Source organism: Triturus cristatus, chromosome 12, assembly GCF_964204655.1.
Source record: "Triturus cristatus chromosome 12, aTriCri1.1, whole genome shotgun sequence".
Classification (NCBI taxonomy): Eukaryota; Metazoa; Chordata; class Amphibia; order Caudata; family Salamandridae; genus Triturus; species Triturus cristatus.
The window spans coordinates 295,095,984-295,123,428 of NC_140595.1; the positions used below are offsets into that span (position 1 = coordinate 295,095,984).

A 27,445-nucleotide genomic window follows, 5' to 3' on the forward strand; every position below is an offset into this window, starting at 1 on the left:
GCCTGCGCACTCTTCCGTTCCAAAAAGACAATCAGGAACCGAAGGGCCCATCGACAAGCGATGCATCGGCAAGCAGCGGCACCGGAACCCGACGATATCTTCGACCCCTCGGATTCCCAGGACTCGGACGATCTACAGCTCGTCACAGTCGAAGAATCGAACTCAGATGACCCAATCCCATCGGGGCATCACGTGAGTACCGATGCCCCTGTCCCAATCACCCCACATAAGGCTCCGGTCAAGACATCGCCACAAGGCCTTTGTCACGATCAAAATATCCCTTCGGAAGCCCCACCCTCGGGCCCGGCTCCGAAGATAACCGAAAAGCCTTCCGGTAGCTCGGGACCGAGCAAACCGTATCTCCCTACACCCAAGATGCCTTCGGCGCCGAGAAAAACACATCCGGCTCCGGCGGCGAAAGACTCGACCGTTCCCAAAAATGTCGAGCAGAAGCTTCTCAAGTCGAAAAAGGTCGATCACAAGAAAAATATCGACCCGAAAAAGTTAATCGACCCGAAAAAGACTAACGACTCCAAAAAGGTCACCGAGCCTAAAAAACAGATCGAACCCAAGAAAACGGTCGATCCGAAAAAGGACGTCGAAGTCAAGAAAGCTCCCAAACCCAGCAAAAAGAAGGTTCCCGAGCCAGATAGGTCGAGGCCGAAGCCTACAAACCCTTTGACTCCCAGCAAAAAACACCACAAATCTTCAGTGCCGAAACCACCAAATACAGAGGAGGAGCTGTTTTTTCCGGATCCTGTCGATCGTAAACAGAAAAGAATCATCATAGACCCTAACACAGGTCAAGTTGTGCTCCACAAGAGGAAAATATTCATCCTGCATTACCCTCTCCTATTCCTCTGAAGAGGAAGGACATTGCTACCTCTCCTATTAGGCCTGTCACCCCTCCTCCTCCTCTCTCTCCTATTCTACCTTATGTGCCATACACCCCTCCCCCCCATGCCTCCACAGCCTGTTGGGGACCCAGATGATGACACAGATAATGATCCACAGGACCCTTATGACGATCCTGATGACCCAAACCCCAACCTGGACACATGGGGAAACCCATTTTCACCAGATAACACACCTCTTCTGGACCCCACACCATACCCTTCAAAACCATCCCCTCCTGATGACACCATTGCTTTTCATCAGTTAGTGGACAGGGCTGCTAGTTTCCACGGGGTAGATATGCTTGCTGACCCTCTGGAAGAGGATTTCTTGCTGGACACCTTCCCAACCACAGAAAGAAGTGCCCGCACTTTACCCATGCTCAAAGAAGTTTTAAAACCTGCACCAGAAATATTAAAAGACCCCATTAGGGCTAGGATACTCAACCCCAGACTGGAAAAGAAATATAGAGCAGCACCCTCCGACCCTACATACATCATGGGTCAACTACAGCTAGACTCTTTAGTGGTTGCCAATGCACGAAAGAGGGCAAACTCACAAACCACTGGCGATGCTGCACCACCAGAAAAAGAGTCCAAACTACTGGAGGCCTCAGGGAAAAGGGTGGCTTCACAAGCAGCCAACACCTGGAGAATAGCTAACACACAAGCATTGTTAGCTAGATGTGACAGAGCACACTATGACAAACTAGAGGAGCTACTACAACATCTTCCTGACCCATATAAACAACAGGCAACTGATCTTATCCAAGAAGGAAAGTTCATCACTAATGCCTCGATAAAGTGTGCTCTAGATGCAGCTGACACAGCCTCTAGAACAGTCAATACAAGCGTAATGTTAAGAAGACACGCCTGGCTTCGCATATCAGGTTTCAAACCTGAGGTGCAAACCACTATTCTCAATCAACCCCTTAACCACGATTTATTGTTTGGGCCTGAAACAGATGTCCTACTAGACAAAATGAAGAAGGACACTGACACCGCTAAATCTATGGGTGCACTACAGTCTTACCAATCCAAACGTTCCTTTCGTAGATCCTCCTATAGAGGTAATGGGAGAGGGAATAACACACAAACCTCTCAAACTTTCCAAACTACCTCTCAAAACACATTTCAAAAAGGCAGAGGAGGATATAGAGGAAACAATAATAAAGGCAGAGGTAGAGGTAACAACAACAACCGTACCTCCACCACTCCCAAACAGTGACCTCCTACACCTGCCTCCAGACCACTTAACACCAGTCGGAGGCAGATTATCACAGTTCCTACCTGTCTGGGAATCCATCACAACAGACAGGTGGGTGAAGCAAATTATCCATTCTGGTTACTGTCTGGAACTTACATCTACCCCACCCAACATACCACCCAAACACAGACCAATGTCAGAGGAACATACCATACTATTGCAACAGGAGGTCTTAGCACTGCTACAAAAGCACGCTATAGAACCGGTTCCCCTGCAGCAACAAGGAAAAGGAGTTTACTCCCTCTATTTCCTAATCCCCAAAAAAGATGGCTCCCTCAGGCCCATTCTCGACCTTCGTCCCCTCAATCACTACATACACTCAGATCATTTCCACATGATCACACTTCAACAAGTACTACCACTACTACAGCAAGGCGATTTTCTCGCCACGCTAGATCTCAGACGCATACTTTCATATACCCATTCATCCCGCGCACAGGAAATACCTCAGATTCGTAGTGCAGGGACAGCACTACCAATTCAAAGTCCTATCCTTCGGGGTAACAACAGCACCAAGGGTGTTCACAAAATGCTTAGCAGTAGTGGCAGCACATCTACGGAGACAACATATTCATGTGTTTCCATATCTAGACGATTGGCTGATAAAGGCCAAATCAGATCACCAATGTCTGCAGCACACTGTGACCACAATCCATCTATTACACAATCTGGATTTTTCCCTCAACTACCCCAAATCCCATATACAACCCTCCCATATACAGCAGTATCTGGGAGCAACAATAGACTCCACAGTAGCAAAGGCTTACCCAGCTCCAGCCAGGATACAGAACATTCAAGCACTGATCCAAAGATTCCAACCTCAGACTCTCTTGCCAGCAAGAGTGTTTATGCAACTCATAGGCATGATGGCATATTGCATATTCATAGTCCCACATGCTCGGCTACAAATGCGTCCCATTCAAGAATGCCTAGCAACACAATGGAACCAGGCTCAAGGGAAACTAAAGGACCTAGTGTTGGTAGACAGTCGCACCCATCGCTCTCTGCAGTGGTGGAACACAACCTTTCAAAAGGGCGACTGTTCCAAGAGCCAGTTCCACAGGTAGTGTTGACAACAGACGCATCACTCACAGGGTGGGGAGCCCATCTACTTCAACATACAGTGCAAGGTCTATGGACACCGCACCAAAAGATACACCACATAAACTACCTAGAATTACTAGCAATATTTCAGGCAATGGAGGCCTTTCAAAAACACATAGCCAACAAGACTGTCCTAGTCCGGACGGACAATATGACAGCAATGTTCTACATACAGAAACAGGGGGGGACACACTCTCTGCAGCTTTCACGCCTAGCGCAAAGCATATGGAGATGGGCCATTCCACAAAACATCCATCTTCTAGAAGAACATCTCCCAGGAGTGAACAACCAGATTGCAGACCTATTGAGCAGACACAGTCAACAGATCCACGAATGGGAACTTCGCCCAGAAGTCCTACTCCCGTTCTTTCAAGCATGGGGACACCCAGACATAGATCTGTTCGCCACAAAAGAAAACGCAAAATGCCCATCCTTCGCCGCCAGGTTCCCACACCCGCAGTCGAAGGGCAATGCGATATGGATGAACTGGTCAGGCAGATTTGCATACGCTTTTCTGCCAACCCCACTCATTCCATTAGTAGAACGCAAACTAAAGCAACAAACACTTACAATGATCCTGGTTGCTCCCACATGGGCACGACAACCATGGTACACGACACTCCTAGAACTCTGTCGTCCCTCATCAACGACTACAACGCTCTCCAAAATAACTCGCACAGAACCATGGAGATACAACACCAGGACCCCAATCAAATGAACCTAGCAATCTGGCTCCTGAAGTCTTAGAGTTCGGATACCTTAACCTGCCTCCTGATTGTATGAATATCATCAAAGAGGCAAGACGTCCCACTACCAGAGCCTGTTATGCAAACAAATGGAAAAGATTTGTTATTTACTGCCAAAATAATCAAATCAATCCTCTGGACGCTTCTGTCCAAAACATAATTTGTTATCTGCTACACTTACAAAGATGTAATCTAGCATATTCATCTATAAGATTACACCTAGCTGCTATTGCAGCATACCTTCAAAACAGACAACGCGTGTCTCTCTTCCGCATACCACCTATTAAGGCGTTTATGGAAGGACTCCAAAGAGTAATCCCTCCAAGAGCTCCACCTTCCCCAGTCTGGAATCTTAACATTGTACTTACTAGACTTATGGGCCCACCCTTTGAGCCTCTACATTCTTGCGAATTGCAGCTCCTAACATGGAAGGTGGCCTTCCTAATAGCAATTACTTCACTCAGAAGAGTAAGTGAATTGCAGGCACTGACAATTCAAGAACCTTTCATGCAAATACACCTAAATAAGGTAGTTCTCAGGACAAACCCTAAATTCCTACCTAAGGTCATAACTAGTTTTCACATTAACCAATCAATTGAGTTACCTATCTTTTTTCAAAAACCACAGTCAGTAGCGGAAAGGGCACTCCACACACTGGATGTCAGAAGGGCCCTACTCTACTACATAGACAGAACTAAACCATTTCGAAAGACAAAACAGTTGTTTGTGTCATTCTGTCAACCTCACAAAGGTAACCCTATCTCAAAGGCAGGGATAGCCAGATGGATAGTTAAGTGCATACAAATGTTATCAAAAAGCTAAACGCACATTAACTATTCCCCCAAGAGCACATTCCACGCGCAAAATGGGGGCATCCATGGCTTTTCTAGGGAATATCACCTTAGAACACATTTGTAAGGCAGCTACATGGTCTACCATACATACCTTCACTAAACACTATTGTGTTGATGTGCAAGCCAAACAACAAGCTTCTGTAGGTCAGGCTGTCCTTAAAAAACTTTTCCAAACTACTGCAACTGCCACCGGTAACCACCACTAGAGGAGGAACTGCTATACAGTCTATGCAATAATGTGACTGCAGCAGCTCATATGCCTCGAACGGTAAATGCTACTTACCAGTATGCATCTGTTCTTGGCATGTAGAGCTGCTGCAGTCACATGCCCACCCTCCTCCCTGGTGCCGGGCACAGTTGCAGTACTATCTTATTTAGATACATTTACATGGACACCTTTTCTTTCTATTACTATCCTCCATCTTTGCCACAATGGCGAAAAAACAATCTGACGATGGAGGAGCTGTCCATGCGCACTGTAGTCCAGGGGAGGAGTCACCTATCTCGTGAGATCTCGAAAAGACTCTTCCAAGACAACAACGTGCAACATCCAGACCCAACACTAGGCGGCGATCTAATGAAATAATGTGACTGCAGCAGCTCTACATGCCAAGAACAGATGCATACTGTTAAGTAGCATTTACCTTCTGTTGTAGGGGTATCTCTGTTATAGTCATAAGCGACCCGCCCTCCTCCCCGGTGGATGAAACGACGACATAATGATTGCTACAGGCCTGGCTTTATACACCTTCAAAAGAACTGAAAGTAACTTGCCTTTGGCTGTGCATCATGGGATACCGAGGGTCTCTAGAGGGTTCCTTAAAGGCACGGTATCCCTTTTCCAGACATAATGGCAGCCTATGGGGCTTGTCTGTCCAACCCTTCCTCTCTATCATGACAAAGGATTTTTGTGAAGGGGAGTTTCTCAGGATGAAGTGCTGGCCAGTGTAGCCTTGTTAATGTCAGGCTGCATTATTTGTCTTTGATTTTCTCTTAAGTGTCTATGCAGGACTGCAGAAGAGGACAACTTAGGAGACTATTTCTATTGCTTCGGGTCCATGCACATGGGCAGGACTATTCACAGATTATGACTATAACAGAGATACCCCTACTACAGAACTGGAGTTACAGGTAAGAAACTACTACTCCTTGGATTCCGCTGATACCAAACACAAGACCTCACATGAAACCATTTCCGGAATGGCTGCAAAACCAATGGTCACAAACAACAGAGAGTTGGGAAGATCTAGTCGTTGTTACGCATAGGATATAGGAAGAGATAGCGTGGTGAAACGGAGCAAATGTATCACAAGGAATAACATTCACCCAACCAACTTCTACGGTGACCATAACAGATGCCTCCCAGATGGTATGGGGAGCACACATGAACAATCTCAAGTCTGGAAGGACCAGGATGCAGTACAACACATCAGTATCCTCAAACTGAAAACAGTAGTCCTAGCCTCAAAAGCCTTTCAAAAAGCACTCTGGGGGAAATTAATTTTAATCCAGACAGACAACTCAACCACTATGTTTTATATAAACAAACAATGGGGGCAGGGGCACAGGCTCTGCCACTGTCTAGCACAAGAGATGTGGAATTGAGCTGTTCAATGTAAAAAAAATGATTTTAGCTGTCCACCTATCAGGGAGGGACAATACAGAGGTAGACAGACTGAGCAGACAATCCTCAGGGTCTCACCAGTGAGAACTGAACCAAACAGGAGACTCACATTTTTGGAAGGTGGGGAACACCAGAAATAGATCTCTTTGCGAAACCCCAGAACGCGAATTGGCAACAGAAATTTGCGTAAGCTTTTTCCCCTGATACCACTTCTTCACAAGGTGATCAGCAAATGAAAAATCGGCAGTATGACCATGATACTAATTGCGCCACAGTAGGCAAGACAAAATGGTTCTCCAAGCTAATAAACTTCGCACAGGGGAGTTTTCACAAACTACCAATCAGACAAGACCTGCTCTCAATTAGAGAAGGAAGAGTGCTTCACCCAGAACCAGTCTCTTTACTCCTGGCAGCATTGCTCCATCTAAGGTAGCCAGAAAACAGTGGTGATCTTAAGAGAAGCGAGAAGAGCAACAACTATAAAGTGTTATATAGCTAAATGGAAAAGATACTCACTCTGGTGTAAGAAAGAAGGATTATTTAAAAGGATCTCCAGAGAGAAGACCGTTCTTAACCCCTTCGGCGCTCATGACGGAACGGTTCCGTCATGAGCGTCGGTTGGGCTGTGCTCATGACGGAACCGTTCCGTCATGAGCCCGCCCGCGCAACGAACCTTCAGCGTGGCGCGGGAATCCGCGCCGCGCTGAAGGGGTTAAATACTAATGGTTTTTATTGATTTTTCGCAACATAATATTATTAGCATCCGCATTACAACATATTTCAATTTTGACAGTACAACCATAGTGGTTTGAATGGCTTTGGCGGGATGTCCCGAGGATTTCAGCCACTGTCACTAAAGGTCCATCCTGTACTCTGTGCCACCATATATGTCCATATCAGAGTGCCTTTGCATACAATACATACTAGTTTTAAGTACCTCAGAATGATCCTTCCTCAAAGCACCGATCAATTCAGTCAGGAAATCCTATACGGAAACCATTCTAAAATACTTAACACACCTTCTTGAGTGTAAGCTGACTTATTCATCATTAATGGTGCATTTAGCAACAATCTTGGCATACACACGGGGTCACATTGAGCGAAGTTTCTTCACATCACCAGTCATCAAATTGTTCTTAGATGGAGCAAAAAGAATTGCACCCCCAAAGAGGATGCCAGCTCCCGCATGGAAATTAAATATTGTGCTCACACAATTGATGACACCTTTTGAACCTTTACATAAGGCAACATTACAAATGCTCACTCCAAAGACTGCCTTCTTAGTGGCTATAACGTCCCTGCGCAGAGTTAGTGAGTTACAAGCACTCATGATACAGGGACCTTATTTTCAAGTTCACAAAGACAGAATTGTCATGAGAACCGACCCGCAGTTCATGCCAAAGGTTATCTCCGTTCCACAGGAACCAAAGTATTCATATACCAAGCTTATTTATAAAAACCGACAACGCACGCAAAGGAGAATATTACACACACTAGTTGCAAGACGAGCAAAATGTACCGCATCGAAAGGGTAAAGGTTGACAAGACAACAAAGCAACTCTTCGTATCGTTTGCAAAACACAATTGCAAGATGCATAGCACAAACTTTTCAGTTGTGCCACAAGAATGCAAGAGACGTTACAAAACAGTCCTGGCGCACACTCAACAAGGAAAAAGCGAGCAAGCATCACTTTCCTAGCAAATACTACACTACAAAACATTTGTTTGGCAACAACTTTCAGTGCACACGTTCACCAGACACTATTGTGTAGATTTTCAAATGAACAAGTAAGCGCAAGTAGGACAAAGGGTCTTACAACATCTGTTTTCAAATCAGCGCACATCTTCAACCCAACCACCACTGTAGTAACAAAGTGCTACAAAATCCATGCGCAGCATGCGAATCCAGAAAAGATTCACGCTGCAAAAAGTGTAGTTTCTTTCCTGTCGGTGTCATTTTGCAGCTTGAAGAATTTTCTGGATTCACAAGTGAACCCTCCCTTCTCCGCCAAGATGATGAGAAAAGGGGGGGACAAAATCTGAAGATGGCGACCAAAGGTGGGAGCTTCCAGAGGAAGCATGATGACGTCACAAGGGACACCAAATGGAGGTACCTCGATGCCCACCAACAACAAAGCACAACAAGCATTGGCATAGCCAATAGGTCTCGCCTTTGGGACCTTATAAGTGTTTAGCCATACAACAGGTAATGTTGTTGCACCAAGGATATTGTGCTAAGTTCCCAAAAGCGAGACCTATTGGCTATGCCAATGCTTGTATTTTAAAGCACAGAAGATTAAGTGAATTGCCCAGAACCACTGGCTGTTTTGCCTATCGAAGACTCAAACCTCGTTCCTCCAGTTCCAAAGTCGACAGCTCTGCCAATAGTGCCACATCACCTGCTGTGATCAGTGCTTCACAGGTGCACTGTGTCTGCACTAACAGGCAAGGAGTTCAAAGTCAGGTTATAGCACTTAAGTCTGGTACACCCTGCACCACCTTACGTCAGCCTGTGGTCTACCTGAAAAGCCTCGCGTGTGACTCAGTGTGCGCTAGAGCAACTCACATCTTCCCTGTTGCATACCAAAAAGCTTCAGGTGCTAGAACTCACCAAACTGCAATTTACAACAAAAAACAGGCTATTAATTACATAGGCGAAACCAAATTCATTTACCAGTGCTTGTTGTAGGTGTTGCCTAGGAAATCCATACCCATCACACATTACAATCTTTATCTCAGATGCACTGTATACTGAAATAAATATTTTTCTTTGCTTTATCACTGCAAGTTTACTCATGACTCAAAATGGAAACCAAATCAATTGTCTTTGAAAATACTCGGTCTTCTTACTTTTTAAAAACACGGCACTAGTCAAATCTGGATTAACCACTAGATGGCAGGAGTGTGTAAAGCAAATTAATCTATACACTATTAATGCTATAAAAGGAACCGTTTCCTCGCCTTTCTCTAAATAGCACAAACTGTCCTCGTGCAGCGTGCAAATGTCATCAGTGTGAATCCCAGAACTGCTTCATTTTATAGCAAAAATTAAGAAATGGTCAGAAACAAACCCATGTGTGCTGAGACCCCCTATAGTACTGAATTCTTCGGATGCTCAAACTAACGTCACAGTTTGCATATTTGGTTGTGCATGGACAGGTAGGGAAACAACGTAAAGAAAGTAAAGGCACGCCCTCAGCACCTAAGCCGTATGCCCCATTTTATTTAAAAAAACGTAGAGGACAAATTTCTAATTTAACCCAATCGAAGTTTGAAGCATATCCCTTAATACAGATGGGAACATTTTCAGGAGAAAGACTGTATTAAAATCAGGGCCGTGCAAAATTCCTCTATGCCAGTGTAATCTTGCTTTACACTTCCTTCAAAATTACCGAAATCACACTATTACGCCAGTTTTAGCATGGGTACAACAAGAAAAACAAGCACTTCAAACCAGTTCATGGATGCTACTGGAAATTCCACGAGGAACCTGTGATTGAATACACAGTGATTTAAGCCTGTCGCCTTCCATGTAGACCAGTGGAAGCAGCGAGGGAGGCAAATGTGAACAAGCTCAGCCACGCTAATTAGAAACAGATGGCCCCTGCGCGCCGCTGCTCGCTCCCGCAAGGTGGACGCCAGCACGAGTGCTTGAAAAGAGCTGACCGATTTATAAAGGTCATCTCCTAGAGCAGTGCTGCGCACTGTCTAGGCTCGACCTAAAAATAGTCGGACAAACGTTTTTGGGAATAATTCCAGACCCAACCACTAGATGGCGGAGTAATGCACAGCTTGTGAATCCAGAAAATCTTTCAAGCTGCAAAACTACACCCACAGGTAAGAAACAAAGTTATTGGACCTGTAAACGCACATCAGCTAGGTTTAAAAAAAAAAAAAACTTTTAGGTGGTATATTATAATGGAAAGCACCTCCATGTATATTCCTCTGCAAATCAAGGATGCAGTTTCATAATTAATATTTAACAAATGACTTTCTGGTCACAGATAGATCTGTATGACAGTGGAATGACAAATAATTATCCTGGGTTTGCTTCGATCGGGGCTCGCAGAGTGATGCTAAATTGGCTAGTTCTTGGTGAGTGGAAAACTGATTGAAAGGCCATCGGTCCCTACTGTCTATATTCGAGTGGCCTACTTGTAGTTCCTGTTTAAGGTAGTGCTTAAATTTCTGTCCAGAGCATGGGTTTATCAGCGACCGCTTGGAATCAGTGTACTTCTACTCTGTCTTCCTCAGGCTCTGGATTACTGTCACAGTATGGGAATAATGCACCGAGATGTCAAACCTCATAACGTTATGATCGATCACCAACAGAAAAAGGTAAGATGTTGAGAGTATGAAAGTTCAATAGTAGTGCAGGTAATTAGAATGGCTACGCTGTTACCATTTTTTGAAAAGTAGTAATTGTAAAGTCAGTTCCCAAAACCTTCCTCCCTGTATGAATTTATTTAATATATGTCTTGATTGATGTATGTCTTAAGCCTTGGCCCTTATGATGTATATCCAATGCAGTTTAGGAATCAGTGAAACGCTACGGGTAGACATTGTCAAACTTGTGCCTGATCTGCTGAGCAGTGACAGCACTCTGCTTTCTAAAACCAGAGCTAGCATCCTCTTTGGAGAGTAACAAACAGCAGTCAATTATTTTAATAAGAAACTATGTAAACTAAAGGATCAGTATACGATCTGTCATTCAGAACATCTAAACAAATCCCTTGTAGTTAAATCTAGATTTTTGTGTCTGTGTGTAATGGCCCTTTCATCTAGTTTGCCACTTATTTGTGTATAAATTCCACAGACTAAGCAGTGTTTTTTGGCCTCTGTGATCAGAGATCATCGGGAGACTACATTCATTACACATCATACTGGTTGTTTAACTGAACTGGTTGGGCTTCCAATCCTGGTATGGAATTGTGATGCTGAAGTTTTAATAGCAGCCCATCTTTGATTACAGGATGTAAGATGTTTTATTCAATCAGCTGTTCTTATGCATTTTTTACATGGTCTTTGTTTTTATTGATTCTTAAAATTCACCTATAGTGGACAGATTGGAACTGTTAGACTTTAGAAGCATGAGATCTTTCTATTAACAAAGTAGCATTCCATAGAATATTTTTGATTCTGATGTTTTCTAAATTCTCCCACCTCACAGCTGCGGCTAATAGATTGGGGCTTGGCAGAATTTTACCACCCTGCGCAAGAGTACAATGTTCGTGTGGCATCCAGGTACTTCAAAGGGCCGGAGCTTCTTGTAGACTACCAGGTAAGAGTGGCTATGTGTAACATTTTGTGAAATAAACAGAGGCCTTGGGTGTTCTTTTCTCGAGTTTGCTGTTGAAATACTAAACATTGCAGTCATAGCCTTTTGTTTTGACAGCATTAATGAGGACAGCAGCAGCTAAAACTATATCGCTTGGAGATGGTGATTATAGGCAGAGAGGAGCTGTAGGACCAAATCAGAACGTTAAAATTCACAATTCTTATTTCTGATGAATACTTCTAACCTTGATTCCTCATGTTTTGACAGTTCCCCAGGTGCCAGACTGGATCTGTAAACGTCTCAAAAGCAGTATACCTGCACACCAGTAGGTGTCATTGTTTACCTCCACACCAATGTTGTTCCGCTCCAGAAGTGACACACACAACCACAGGAGCAAACTCCTGTCTCTGCATAAGACTTTTCTCTCTAAAGTATTTTGTAAGTCCAGTGTGCTGAGAGGCCAAGTCATGCAGTCCTTAATGGGTAAGGGTAACCCCAATGTATTCCCTACCACACCCACCGGTCAGGGTTCAAAATGTATCAAAACCTTTTGGGAAATGTAATTATTTTTCTCATCTGACTTTGCAATATGCCCCGTAACTGCCATTTGCATCCCTTCTTTATGCAGGATGGTCAGTAGAATTTGCCATCTGTTGTGGCTTTGACATCAAACATTGCCTAGCAAGGGCACCAGTGTAGCTCTCAGGAGACACGCCTTGATGAGGTCCACAGGCTTCTCCAATGTCGTCCAGTCCACGTTAATGGATGTGCCTTTCAATGGCTCTTGCCTGGTGAGAAGGCAGACTCGGCCTTTGAGCGTTTTAAGGATAGTTGGGCTTTGGCACCCTTCTTGAGTCAGTTCGCCCCACCAAGTCAGTCACGTTGACAGTTTCGCTGCTTATGTGGCTATTGAAGGGGCTTCGAATAGATCACCAGCAAGTTCAGCCTTCCCACAAAGCCTAAAACCTTTTCGTGCCAGAGGCCGTGGGACCCACAGACCACATGGTCATAAAGGGCAGCATGCAGCAAGTTTGCCCATCCCACTGTTGCAACCTTAAAACCTCTTTAATATGCCATCTGAGGCATGCAGCCACCCTGTCAGGAGATAGGATCTGACATTTTCTGCCAGCGTGGCAGACAATAACTTTGGGCAAATGGGACCTGCAGACTATTCAGCGGGGTTACACCTTACAATTTCTTGTCACCCTGCACACCTTCCACCATCCTCACCATCTGTCCCTCTTAGAGAAGGAACTGCAGGCCATTCAGACCATAGGAGCTATAGAATGTGCCCGCATCAGAGGTAAGTTTGAGCTGTGACTCCCGCTCCTTTCTATTGCTGAAGAAAGACTGAAGCCTTTGTCCTATTTTAGACCCTCGCGCCCTCAATGCCTTTCTGTGGAAGAACAAATGTAGTCAAGATGCTAGCCCTGGCCCAGTATCTTGCCTGCTCTTGATCCTGGAGACTGAATTGATGAGCTGGACCTGCAGGACACTTGCTATCACATACTAATCCTGCAAGACCACATGCTCTAGTCTGTGGTTCATGGCGGGGCAGGAGCCTTTTCAGTTCACGTTGCGCTTTTTTGGCTTCACAGTGCACCACATGTGTTCACGAAAGTGATGGTGGTGTTGCTGCACATCTTCAGAGGTCAGGGGTTCCATTCTTCCCCCACCTCAATAACTAGCTGCTGGCGGCAGGCTCTCCCCAGGCAGTCATCACCCACCTCCTAACTTCATTTGGGTTCACTAAAACGTTCCAAAGTTACTCCTGACTCTGTCTTAGACGCTTCCCTTCATCTGAGCCATTCTAGACACAAGTTTCATGCATTACCCCACAGCACGAAGCATCTATCCTGGATTTCAGTGATTATGACTGAGACCTCCTGCATCCTGCTGGCCAATCCTGCCAGTATATGCAAATGCATATGCAGGCTCTGCAGGGGAATTGAAAGTCCCAGTGGGTACAGCATCAGATGTACCTGTCTGACGTCCAAGGAATTTTCCTTGTGATGCACTACATGTCAGGATCTCTAAATGCCAGGTCGGATGAACTCAGCCTTTGACTCCTAACATATCATGAATGGCTGTTGCATTCAGAGGTGATGCAAGGTGTCTTCTGTGAATGGGGAGAACATTGACTTTATCTTTTTGCACTGCCGACAGCGTGCAATGTCAGCACTTTTGCACGTTGGAGTTTTAGAAGGTGTCTCTCTGGCTCAGATGCATTTTACTTAGAGTAGAACTTAGGAATTATGAACCAGTTTCCGCTGATAACCTCTCTTTCCATTGGTTCTGAAGGAGGTCAAGAACGGCCTGGCCCAAGTCATCCTAGTGGCACTGGAATGGGCACGGAGAGTGTGGCATCCAAAACACCTGGGTATTAGCATCTTTTCTTTGATAGGGCTGCTGCATCGGGAGACTCTTCTGTCACAGCAGCAGTGCAGGGTTCTGCACCCGTGTCTGTGCAATCCTCGCCTCCATGCTTGGATATTGAGTGGCGACAGGAGACTGCCTTCAGTTTCCCTTCCAAGGTTGCAGGCGTCATTTTGACAGCCAGACGCCCCTTGATAAAATCAGTATACATCTGCATGGGGCAAGTTCATGGTTTGGTTCTGTACTCTGCAGACTGACCTACAGCAAACCAGTTACCTTAATTATTGCTTATTGTGTTGTCACCAGCCCTGCAAGGACTTGCGTTGGGCTTAGTTAAAGGGTACCTGTCTGCTTTTTTTTGCCTTTTTGCAGTTGCCAATTCAGCTTTCCTTGTTATAATTACGTATTGTGGTGGGTTTTTTTTGGAATGGTTTACAGCATTTGTTTCCACTGATACCGTGCCTTAGTGGGTCCTTGATTTGGTCCTTTCATTCCTGATATTATGCAATGTTACGTAGAGTGCACTACCACCTGGGTGGGTATCCTGGCACCAAGCAGGTGACAGTATAGGCACACCTGGAGCCTAGTGGGCCTACTGTAAAAGCCAGATTTTCAGCTTCTTGTGGAATTCAAATAGCGAAGAGGAGGCTCTTCTGTGTAGCTGCACATTGTTCCACGCATCTGATAGACTTCTAGTCGCAGATTCATTATCTTAGAATTTCCCAAGGTGTCCGACTGAATCTTGAAAATATTTGTGAGCAGTACCCCTGCACGCTACTAGGTGGCAACGTTCAGCTTTGCAAGGCACCGTCCTCACCTGAAGTGTTGCAAGCGTGGCCTATGGCGCCACCACCCCAGCACGTTGACGTCCGTTATTTTCTCTCCGCCAGTCAGTGCAGGTCTGGAAAGAGCTACCCTCAATCATTTTTTTACTGACTTTTTCTTCGACTTTTGTTAGTGTTTTGTCAAGATTTATCTCCTGGTGTGGCAGCGAAGTTCATGAGGAAGGCGGACTTCAAGCCCCGACAAATGTTGGTGACTGACCCGTGCCTCAACTGCCTCTGTCCTGAGCGCGACAATAACATGAAGACCGGCGTTTGTCACACCTTGCACCTGAAGGTCTTGAGGGAATTAGCTCTCAAGCTCCTTGCTACTAGACGTCACAAATGTCGTGATCCTGGTCGAGGGGAAGGTCCCGGATCAGTCACGGATCCCCTGATCTTCGCCACATTTGAAGTCATCCTCTGGTAAGTCCCACAAGAAAAAGAAGAGTAAGAATTCGAAGAGGTCTTTGACTTCACCCCGTCTATCAGTCATCCGACGAGACGAGGGAGCGCCATCACTCGAGGCCTAGCTCTGCAATTGAGCTTGCTCCTGGGCTGTCTCTGCGCCTCCCAGAGTTTCAGGAAGCCGGAGCGACCACCACGCAGCTCAGAAAATTTTAGGAGGCCATGCGCCTGCTATTTGAGTGGCCCAGACCTGCAGGAGCACCTTTGGACCACACAGGTTTGAGGGGAGCCCCTACTGGTTCCTTGTCAACGGGTCAGCCCTGGCGCCCGTTGGGCTCCTTCGATCTATGAATGGATCTGGACTGCCGGCGGTCGTAGCACCCTGACCATCCCAGATACTGGTCCCGATGTCAATCCTGTGATCGCCGGTGCCCTTGGGCGGCACCGTCGCCTTTCTCATACCCTTCAGACCGGAGCCTGAGCAACTATTCCTTTGGGCTAGGCCTTGGGGAAGATTGAGGGACCACTGGACCCTGAAGAATACCAGCCCCTACTCCTCCAGCGTGGATTGGTGTGAGGAATTGGCGGACGCCAGTGAACTGGACACCTCCCCAGATACAGGTATGTTCTCCCCTCCTACCGTGGCTACAGAGGAGGGAGCCTCTTTTGCTAAGATGGTAGGAAGGGCGGCTGAGGTCCTGGACTCCATCAATGAAAGTCAAAACTAAAGTCTTGATAAATGTGCTTCAGCCCAGAGTTAATTTCCTCAGAATTGCTTTTCTCTTTTAATGAAGCCCTTACAGATGTTCTGCTCTGGCCTAGTCCAAGCCCTGCACAGTGCTTCCTGTGAACAGGACAGTAGCACTCCACTATCGTCCTGCTCCGGGGAGCCCACAGTTCTCTTCCAGGGGATCCTCATCAAAGTCATAAGCATTAGAATATTCCCGCCCCTAAACCCTAGAGCTGAACCATGCTGTAAGTAATTTCCACTACACATAAGAAAATAGCATTATAAACATGAGAAACAACATTATAACTTGTTTGGAAACTGTTTTAATGCTTAGAAAACAGCAGAAATTCTTAGAAAACACTGAAAGCATAGGAAGCTCCCAGGCTGCATTGCAAATACCCAGTCTAAAAAGACTGAAAAGCTAACTAATAGCTGCATAGCAAAAAACAGCGGGGACGCTCGGTAGCATCCGGGGGCTCGGGCGGTTTTGAGTGCGATGAGTGTAGCGAAGTCGTAGGTCCTGCGGGGGGGCTGGCGGGCGCGGGGGCCAGGGGGTCTGGCGCTGGGCGCGGACGGGCACAGACAGGCTTACCTTTGGCGCACCTTCGGCGCTCAGTCGGTGCTCCCGCTGCGCGGTCGCTGGGGGGGGGCGTCATAAGTAAGGAGCCGGGAGGGAGGGTCCGCTGGGAGGCGGGAGGCTGGGTGGCCAATGGGCAGGGAGGAGAGGCGGGACTGCGGGGTCAGCGGCGGGAAACCGGGAAGGCGAGTGACCGGGGCAGCGGCGGCGGAGAGGAAGCGAGGAGAGTGGCCAGCAGGAGGAGAGCGGCGAGAAGCAGAGGTCAGCGCTGGTGAGGAGGGAGCGGCGTGAGCCGGATCGGCACCAGCAGGTAGGCGACAGGCAGCAGCAGTGCGAGGGGAGCGACCGTCTGTGTGGGGCACAGGGGTCACACTGACCAGCCCGCCGCGGTCACCTTAAGTAAGGAGCCGGGAGGGAGGGTCCGCTGGGAGGCTGGGTGGCCAATGGGCAGGGAGGGGAGGAGAGGCGGGACTGCGGGGTCAGCGGCGGGAAACCGGGAAGGCGAGTGACCGGGGCAGCGGCGGCGGAGAGGAAGCGAGGAGAGTGGCCAGCAGGAGGAGAGCGGCGAGAAGCAGAGGTCAGCGCTGGTGAGGAGGGAGCGGCGTGAGCGGGATCGGCACCAGCAGGTAGGCGACAGGCAGCAGCAGTGCGAGGGGAGCGACCGTCTGTGTGGGGCACAGGGGTCTAGAGTGGAAAAATACCGCGACCAGAGCGGGTAAGAAAATCCGTCCCAAGGCACCCCTGCATCCGACGCCCCACGGCCTTGTGTGCCCAACCCAGCGGTGCCTAACCAACCCTCTACATCCCTACTTACCCCTTAAAGTGGTGGTCACTCCTGGAAGATCCTCATCCCCGATCCTGCAATGTTTCTTTGTCCCGGAGAATCTCCATTGAAATCAACAGGGCACCCGACCTCAAAACAGCTCCCTGCACCCGGCCGCCCTAGTGCCGCTGAGGATGCCCCTTTTGTGCAAACTTGGTCCCCAACTTGCCCTGCGCTTAACCCTAGGAGCTTTGCTCCCACAACCCCGTGGCCTGCTTGCCAGCATCCACCAACCGGAGTCCCCCTATCCTCCATAGGATAACATTGGACCTCAACACACTGCACTCGGCCGCCCGAGTGCCGCTGAGGGTGCAACAACAGTGCATCACTGACCCTGGGAGACCCCTGAGTCTAACCCCAGGACCCTAACCCCAAAGACCGATTACCTACCTGGAAACCGATAACCTCTTTTTCCTCATAAAATAACATTGACACTTGTTCTCCCAAAAAGTTTTTAAGTGTGGCCTTTTGAAAACTGAGAATATTCCTTAAAAATCATCCAATTAACCAAAACGCATTCTCTCAACTGTTTTCAGGAAATGTCCCAATGCTGAATATAGGTATCCAGCACTGAGTAAGAAAAGTATTGTTAAAGTAACTTACCTGCTAAGTGAATTTACTCCCATAGGATAACATTGGTGATTCTATGTGAAAAAGTTTTTGTGTCAACTTTTGAAATACAAGAATATTCTTTAAAAATCGTACAACTAACTAAAACGCATTTACTCAACTGTTTTCAGGAAATGCCCCGGTCCTGAATCCAGGATCGAGCACTGTTAATAAAAGTAATCCGAGAAGTAATTTGATTGCGTTTTACTGAAAAACCCTATTGATTCCTATGTACTGAGTCTACTAAGTTTGTGCATTACATTGCAACCCCTGTAAACTCGAATTGGTACAAAGTCCTACTGTGTTTTGAAAGTATTCAACAACAGCATCTTGTAGCTGAAAATTATTTACATGCTTACCTGTACCAGGCTTGCTTGGTTCTAGAAATAAAACAGTATATTTTTTAATTAAAAAAAAATTGGCCTAGAGTTCAGTTCTTGAGTGTGTGAATTAATTTGCTGACTGAGTGTGTGCATCAAATGCTTAACACTGTCCTCTGATACTGCCTTACTGCTCGACCAAGCTACCACTTTAGAGAGTCACGTTCTATCCAACTTTAACCTCTGCCAAACCTCTGGAGACCCTTGGACTCGATTCCCACTGTACCTCACTTTGGGGCAGTATATATAGAGCCAGTTTCTTACATCCGCCCTCCAACCATCAAGGGCAACCAGTGGTAGGTAAGATACACCATCACCTGCACCACTGGAGAGCGAAATCAGACCACTGGGTTCTCCAGATTGTCCGAAGGGGTTGCTCCCTCCCCTTCGTGGCTGTCCCTCCACCTATGCCACCCTCTTGTGGCAGGCTGACTGAGGACCATCTCTCCTTACTCCACCAGGAAGTTGCGGCTTTCTTGGCCAAGGGAGCCCATAGGGAGGGTCTTACGCCAGAAGTAGGTCATGGTTGTTATTCCTGCTACTTACTGCTGCTAAAAAAGGACAGGGCCCTTTTGTGTCCTATCCTAGAACCTGCACCCTCTCAATTTCTTCCTCAAAAAGAGAAAATTCAAAATGCTTGCACTTGCTCAAGTACTGTCTGCCCTGGACCTGGGAGAGTAGGTGGTAGAGTTGGACTTGCAGGATGTATACTTCCACATTGCTGTCCTGCCAGCCCACACACAGATGTTACCTTCGGTTCACGATGAGCCACGACCACTTTCTGTTCACCTTGCTCCCTTTTATCCTTTCCAGCGCTCCTCGTATGTTCACTAAGGTGATGGTTGCAGCTCATCTGTTGAGATTCAGGGTTGCAGCCTTCCGCTGTCTAGATGGCTATTTGTTCAAAGGCAGGTGAGCTTGCCCCAGGCAGTCGTCTCCCTCCTCCAGACTATGGCAGACCTCTGGCACTTGCTGGGGTTCACTATCAACATACCAAAGTCACAGCTGTCTCCCTCCCAGATGCTTCTTTTCTTCTAAACTGTTATGGGCTAACTGTAGTTTCAGGCTTATCCTCCCGAACAATGGGTTCAGTATATTAAGGCTATGATACTGATGTCTTAGCTTCTATCCTGGCTTTCTGTGAGACTGACTCTGAGGCTGCTGGGCCTCATGGCTCCTGCATCCTGCTTGTGAGACATGCCCACTGGCATATGCGGGCTCTGCAGTGGTACCTGACATTACAGTGGGCACAGCATCAGGGGAATCTCTGACATTGCCCAGATATTGAAGGGAACTGCAAAAGCTCTGCATTGGTTGTTAACGGTCTGTGATTGGGTCAGCGGCAGACCCCTCCCTTTTCCCCAGCCATATCTAGCAGTATGGGTCACTCTTGGGATGGGGCAGGTGCCATCTGGTAAAGGTAGAGATCAAAGGCCTCTGGTCTCCAGAGAAATCTAGACTACACATGAATCTTCTGGAGCTCGGCGCGATCTGACTGGCATTGAAAGCCTTTGTATGCTCCATCAAGGGAAGGCTAGTACAGGTGTTCACAGACAATGCCGCCACCATGTGGTACTGCAACAAGCTAGGCAGGGTGGGGTTGTAGACCCTTGGTCAAGAAACCCTGCACCTCTGGACATAGCAGAACCTTCAAGACCTGTCCCTAGTGGTTTAACACCTGGTAGGCTCTCTAAACGCCAGGGCGGATTAACTTAGCCGAAGATGCCTAGCAGATCACGAATGATGTCTCCATCCAGAAATGGTGCAAGGCCTCTCTTAGCAGTGGGGAGAACCTTGTTTAGATCGGTTTGCCACTGCAGAGAATACGTAATGACAGCAGTTTTGCATGCTGAAGTTTCTAATGCAGCTCTTGCTCTGAGACACTTTTCGTCTCGAGTGGAGCTCAGGCCTGCTGTATTCCTTTCCGCCCATACCACTCCTGCCCACAGTTCTCAAGAAGATCAGGAATGATTGGGCCCAAGTCATCCTTGTGGCTCTTGACTGGGTTCGGAGAGTTTAGTATCCCAAGCTGTTTAGTATGACCATTGGTCTACCACTCAGGCTGCCTTTGTGTGTGGATCTTTTGTTGTGGTACTAGGGGAGGGTTCTTCACCCAAAACTGTCAATACTCCGCCTTCGTGCGTAGAGATTGAGTGGCGACAGTTAGTTTTCGACCTTCCAACCGAAGTCTGAAATACTATCTTGACAGCCAGGCGTCCCTCTACCAAAGCAGTATATGCCACCAGGCGTCCCTCTACCAAAGCAGTAAACGCCTGCTGTTGGGGCAAGTTTCTGGCATGGTGTTCAGAAAAACAGGTTGACCTTCTTTCTGCTCCCCTTTCTTAGCTCCTTCTATTTATTCTTTCTTAGCAGGGCACTGCTTTGAGCACCTGAAAAGGCTTCTTCTGGCGGATACATCTGCCTGTGAATTCCTCACCTTTTGAATTACCCCCATGCGCAGCATTCCATGGAAACTTTTCTTCTCAGCTCTCCCATGTCGACAAAAACGTCGCAATGGAATGGCTCTGCACGCGACTCTGCATGACGTCATTGGAGCCATAAGAAGACCTCGGTGGGGTGCTGACGTCCGTTCCCTTTTTTCCGTGCCGTCCACGCGTAATGTTTTTTTTTCCAGGGCTCTTGATTTCTGGGAGTTTCTTTATTGCAGGTCTTCAGGTGTTTGTAGCAGCAACTATGGCTACTCAAAAGGAAATCCAAATTTAATCCATGCAGGGAATGTGGAGGCCAGATGCCCATCACTGACCCCCATGAAGACTGTTTGTGTTTTCTCTCGTCTGACCATGCCGTCGGGGAGTGTTGATCGTGCAGGCGCATGAACCCCAAAGCACTGAAGGAGAGGATATCAAATAGTTCATGGCCAAAGCCAAGAAAAAAAGGGGTCGAAGAAGGTCGAGGTCCCGATCCAAGTCACCTACTCTGCAAACTTCAAGGTCGTCAATGAAACCTAAGTAGCGGCGCCATGGGTCTCTGTGTTGTTTATTGCAGGATGCAATGCTGAAGTCTGTGTCCCCGGTTACCCAGCGTCATCGGATGGATGACGTTTCTCAGTTTCCTTCTCCTGAGATGACTCCTGCCCCATTTCCGGCTCCGAGAGCGGTGACTCCACCGGTTCCAAAAGAAGCAACGCCTCTACTGTTGCCGAAGCCAACCACTCCACCTCTGACTCCAGTGTCTCAGGCACCGCAGCTCAGAGCAGAATGTGTTGCCTCCTCGAGCGGCTTCAGAGCCTGCAGTACCGGATCCAGGGTATCCTGCTTTCCCAACTCCTGGTACAGATCCGTCGCATTTTCTGAATGCGATGTTCGGCCTATTCGCGAGAGCGGCAAACCCTACTGGTGTGCCTGTTGGCCCCATTTGTCCATTGGCATACTGCCAGGGAGGTTTGCCACCTCATTTTCCTCGGGCACCTTTTATGCCGATGGCTCCAGGGAGTTGGCCTTTACCAACATGGATACAATCTCTGGAGAGGCGTATGCCACTGGATGCATCTTCGCTGGTGCCGTCTGGTTTTGAACAGGTGCCGGCTCGACCTGCATAGACTACTGCCTCGGTAGACCACACTGCGACACCGATCCCAAAGTCACCGGCACCAGGCCTGGCGCCTCCAACGCCTGTTCCAAGGATGAGGTCTAAAAGAGAGGCACAGAGGTTAATGGAAGAAGATGAGTTCCAAGAACAGCATGAGGAGGCTGAGGAAGGGGAGATTGTCATGATCAGGATTTAGGTCTGTAGGAGGCTAGTGACCTGGATACTAATCCTGAATGGGAACTCTCCTTTCTGAAAGGCCTCCCAACGCAGGAGGTGACTTATCATGCTGTGATCAGGAAGGCAGCTGATCTGCTGGAATTGCCTCTTCCCACAGCAGAATTGAAATCTAATATTTTGACAGAGGTGCTCCATTCCTCTTATTTTATCTTGGAGCCTTTACTCCTTTTCAACGAGGCTTTGACTGAGCCCATCCTTGATGTGTGGCAGAAGCTGATTACTGCCCCTGAGGTGTACAGGTCTGTGGCGAGGGGGTACAAGGTGGCTCTGGGGGATCCTGCTTTCCTTTCAACTCATCCATCACCGGAAAGTTTGTTCGTCCAGGCTTCATGCTCCTCCAAGCAGTCTGCAGGTTCATTCCCATCTACACCTGTGGATAGGAAACCCAAACGCATGGAGCAATCTGCGAAAAAGGTATTCTTTTCAGACAGTATTGCTCTCAAATCAACGAATGCTACATGCCTTTTGGGTCGCTACATCCACGCACTTATGGACTCGGCCAGGGAAGTGCTCCCAAAAGTACTGGAGGACGTTCAGTGTCATTTTTAGGTCTCGCCTAGCGTTGCAGCGCATGCGTTGCTCGCTTGGCGAGACATATAGTGAGAGAGGAGATTTCAGAGGGGACTTGAAGCCCCGCTCATCATTTTCATTGGGTCGCGTCTGCATTTATGCTAAGCGCTGTCTTCCGATTGAAAATGATGCTTTTTGGCCACTGCCCTTTCTCCCTTTCGTCCGGACCATCCAGACTGGCTCGTCTGCTTCATGGCTGTCGTGAAGCACTTTCTCATCTTTAGGGGGCTTGTACACATCTGTTTCACTCAGCCGCGTGTTTATTTTTGCATCGCGCTTTCACTTAAAGTGAAAGCGTGATGCAAATATGCTGGCACTTTGCGTCACAACGTTATCACTGTTGCCGAAAGCTTCAGGCTGTATTACCCAGATGCCACAGTTCGGAACTACGGAAGTGGTGGGTGGGAGGTTGTTTTTGTGTGCAAACTGAGGGGTGCGGCTTGCAATCGGCCAATGTAAAAGAAGATGTCCGCCTCTCCGTGGTGAACCGTGGCCGAAGGCAGTATATGCGTACGCGTTTTTGGCCTAGCCCGTTCTTGGCTGCGCGTGCGCAGTGTAGGTTCCCTGTCCTCTGAGAGTAACCTGCGCAGTTAGTACCCACAAGATGTTGTGTTGTGCCGCTGCGATGTCAGCAACAGTGAGATGGCTGTTGCTTGGCTCCTTCCCGCTTGTGCTCCAGAAGCTGATAGAGAAACCACCGAAGGAGCTCATGGAGGGCGTCGGTGAGCGGGAAGGGATAGAGGAGATGCTTGTTGATAGTCTCTTCACTGCTGAGGCAGCCCCACCTGTCAGGCGCAGATCTCCGCTTGCTAGTGATTCTGAATTAAATAAGTCTCACCCCTTAGTTCTCCTTGGCTGCGTATGAGCGGCCGTCAGCAGTATTGCTGTTGCGTTAGTGAGTGTAGGAACAAGAACACTCTTTCTGGTTCCATATGTTTGGTGTTGTCCTCTTTCAGTGTGTTTACTTATGGTCTTGTCCCTTAGGGTGATCACCTCACTCTGGCACATTGACACTGTTTCCAGTCGTGAACCTTTCACCTACATATCCTTGATTTCAGGTGTGTAAATCTTGTTAGGGCAACAAAATTAAAACAAAACTACGACACCAAGACTGGATTAGGCATTATACAAAAGCCCAACAGTGTTTTTAATGACCTGGAGGGAAGCGCTCATCCTACTTACTTCCAGTTCCCACTTCGTTCAATGCAGTGGTCTAAGTGCATTAAAAAAAAACAAAAGGAACTGTGATTCTGGTTGCAATGCAAGGTGGTGGGGTCAAAGGTGTGGCTAAAAAAACAAAATATTCTGTAACTTTTTTCGCTCTTTCACCATATACAAAATAAAACGTGATAATGAAAAATAACAAGTGTATTTTAAGTTGGGGGGGAAATGCACCATCGTACATTCTGAAACCTTCATTAGTTAATACACTGCAGAGGTCAGTGGTGTAACATTATGGCCCTGCGGTGCTGGGGTGCTCGAGATCCAGGGGGCCCCCTGTGACATGGCGGCAGGCCCTTGACCTGAGAACTCCTGACCGGGTCTGGAGTGTGGAGGAGGGGGCGCCCTCCATGTACTTTGTAGGGATGCCTGTCAAGTCTGTTTACACCAATGGCAGAGGTTTGTGTCTGTAACCAGGGAGCCACAAAATTTAAACCTGGTTGAGAATAGTGACTTGTGTATGTTTACTGCCACAAGATCCCAATCTGTGAAAGAAAGCACTGTGAATATGCAAGTAATTATTTTAAACTTGCATTACACACGGCATAAGATAGGCTGCTACAAAATGCGCAAACAGTTTAAAGTAAAGTGTCCTTTAAAAACACACACTTTACAGCCCAGCTGGTAAATCTCTTGCAATACCACTCAAAAAGAATAAATCTGCGTCATCAGGAAGCTTTAGGTGATTTCATTAATTAAAGCCAAGCACCTTTTACATGGGCAGGTTAACCAGTTGCCCACATTTACAGTCCTTTCAAGCTGCAGGCACTGTGACAAGAAGGCTTAACGGTCTGCCGCTCCCTTGATTTTTCAGCACTGGAGACTTCCTGCTTTCAGAGTCAGATTGGGAAAGAAAATTGGCCCGGGCAACCAAAAAATAAAGTGGCCCACATTTCTGGATTACGACCTTTAACCCCTTCAGTGCCCATGACGAGCTGGACTCGTCATGGGCCGCGGTGGCGCTGTGCCCATGACGAGTCCAGCTCGTCATAGACCCCGCCCGCTAATACAACGGCCGGCACAGGGCGGGGAAAGGGGCGGGCACTGAAGGGGTTAATGAAGTATTTAATGTTTAGTATCATGGGGCTAACCTTTGAATAACTTCATAGTAGATAACGTTTTCATAGCTTCTATGGCCAGTAACATTGGTCAGGATTGAAAACGTCATTAATCCACTGCAGGTCTCCCACTGGTCTCCTGGCATTAGTCTTCAGGTACATGAATCTCTTTTCACTAATATGTCCCCCCTCTCAGCCTCATGACCCCTTCCTGGCTATTCGTTATTAAATCTCCTATTTGTTTGTATGCATCCTCACTCTTTAATAAGCAACAGGTCACCAGATGGTCATGCTCATCCTTAGGTCTGGCTTCTGTTCACGCTCAATGACCATATGCCTGTTCACTCGAAGACAGTGGGGCTCTTGTTCCTCATCAGTTGGTCCAAAGGCTACCCATTCACTACCAGGAACCTTAAGCTCATTTCAACCCTCTGGTCCCCTGCTGCTCATGCCCAGCCTCACATCCCTCAGACTCCCGCCCACACAAAGATGCCAAGAGTCTCCCACTTTTCTGGTCTAAAATGTTGGCATATATACTAGTAAGTATGGACTGCCCCCCCCCCCCCCCCCCCTCCCTCCTCACATGAGGACTCTTCCTTGCCTTCACTGTTGGTGCAGCCCTCTGCTTTCCCCACTGGTCCCGCTCTGTGTCCTCTGCTTCCGTATTGACACTTGATGGACTTGAGCCATTTTGAGACCACAGCAGAGCTATCCCTCAGGTACTCAGCCTCTTCCTCCAGTCTTGCAGGCTCCCACAGAAGAGCTCTCCCTTGGGTTACTGCTCCTCATTTCATCCAGTGGCGCAGGCTCCCACAGCAGAGCTATCCCTCGGATTACACAGCCTACACCTAATAAGACATGACAATTCTGCCTACAAGTGTAACTGATACCCCGGCTGTAGGTATATTGGTATATTTGCTGATGTGTTGTAAAAGAATATGGAGTTTCGAGAGAGAATGCACTATAATACAAATGCAATGCAATAGATTTTGCAATTACAACAAAGTGAGCTATTGCCATTTTCAATTACACAATTTGATTAATGCTTCACGAAGGAAAAAAAAAACAATAACATTTTCAATGCCAATAGCTCAAAACAATGTAATTGTGAGACCTATTGCATTGTAAATGCTTGTTCAGAGGTTCTAACTGATGCTCAGTGTTTTGTGGTTTTAGCAGGACCTTATCCTTTCGTGCCAGGCAGCAGCTGCAACAACAGGCAAATCCCCTGTACAGATCTTACAGGGGAAAGGGCAGAGGTCATCTGCAGGATGCAGCATGGCAGCAAGTCTCCTCCTCTTCTGCCCCTCCAACTGGTGCAGTAGGGAAGCAGCTCTAGCTTCTGCATCCTAGAGCATGCTTATCCTGTGGGAGGACAGGTGTCCCATTCTCCACAACATTGGTGGTCTTTTACTACAAATCTCTTGGTGTTGAACACTGTAGAGAATGGGTACGCCCTACCCTTCTGGGAGTTTCCCCCTCCTTACCCTTCCCGTCAGGGTTTGTGCTCGGAAGAGCACCTTTAACTTATCCAGCAGGAAGTTCTGTTATTACTGCTAAATGGTACAATTGAGGTGGTTCTGGGGCAGGAAAGGGGTCAGGGATGCTACTCCCGGTACTTCGTGATTCCCAAAAAGTATGGTCGCTTGAGGCAGATTCTAAGCCTCCGGGTCTTGAATTTTTACCTCAAACAGGAGAAATTCAAGATGTTGACCCTGGCTCATGTTCTTCTTACGCTGCAAAAGAAAGACTGGATTGTGTTGATCGATTTTCACGATACGTATTTTCACATCCCCATCCTGAAGTCACATCGGAAGTATCTTCATTTTACGGTGGGGTCTCAACACTACCAGTTTGCTGTCCTTCCGTTCGACCTTACTTCCGCACCTCAAGTCTTTCCAAATAGGATCGCAGTGGTGGCAGCACGTCTCAGAAGATCGAGGTTCCTGTTTTCCCCTATCTGGATGACTGGCTGCTCAAAGTGAAGTCGCCAGAGACGGTGCTGCATCATCTGCAAGCAGCAACGCAACTGTTCAACTTGAGTTTTTCGATAAATGTACCCAAATCTCACATGGTGCTCTTGTAGCACAACATGTTGATAGGGGCAGTACTGGACACTACTGTAAGTTGTTCCTTCCGTCTGTACAGAGGATTCAAGACATCCAGATTATGAGCCCGCTTTTCAGAATGGAGCCCCCCCCCCCCCCCCCCCCCCTCCACCGCGGTCAGTCTGTTCAGGTCCTAACGGACAACACTACCGAGGTGTGGTACATCAACAAGCAGGGCGGAGTAGGGTCGTATCTTATTTGCTGAGAGGCTC

The 27,445-nt window shown here is 47.5% G+C and overlaps 1 protein-coding gene across 3 annotated transcripts in view; it reads left to right on the forward strand.

Moving 5' to 3' along the window:
- CSNK2A2 (casein kinase 2 alpha 2) overlaps positions 1 to 27,445 on the forward strand; it is a 367,342-nt gene that overhangs the window by 229,562 nt on the left and 110,335 nt on the right. For all 3 annotated transcript variants that reach the window (XR_014972222.1, XM_085638579.1, XM_085638580.1), the window contains exons 6-7: positions 10,743 to 10,826; positions 11,659 to 11,769. Coding sequence is in view for 2 of the 3 variants with exons in the window: in XM_085638579.1 (XP_085494705.1) it covers positions 10,743 to 10,826; positions 11,659 to 11,769 (195 nt within the window). In the remaining variant the exon portion in view is untranslated. The remainder of the gene's footprint in view (positions 1 to 10,742; positions 10,827 to 11,658; positions 11,770 to 27,445) is intronic.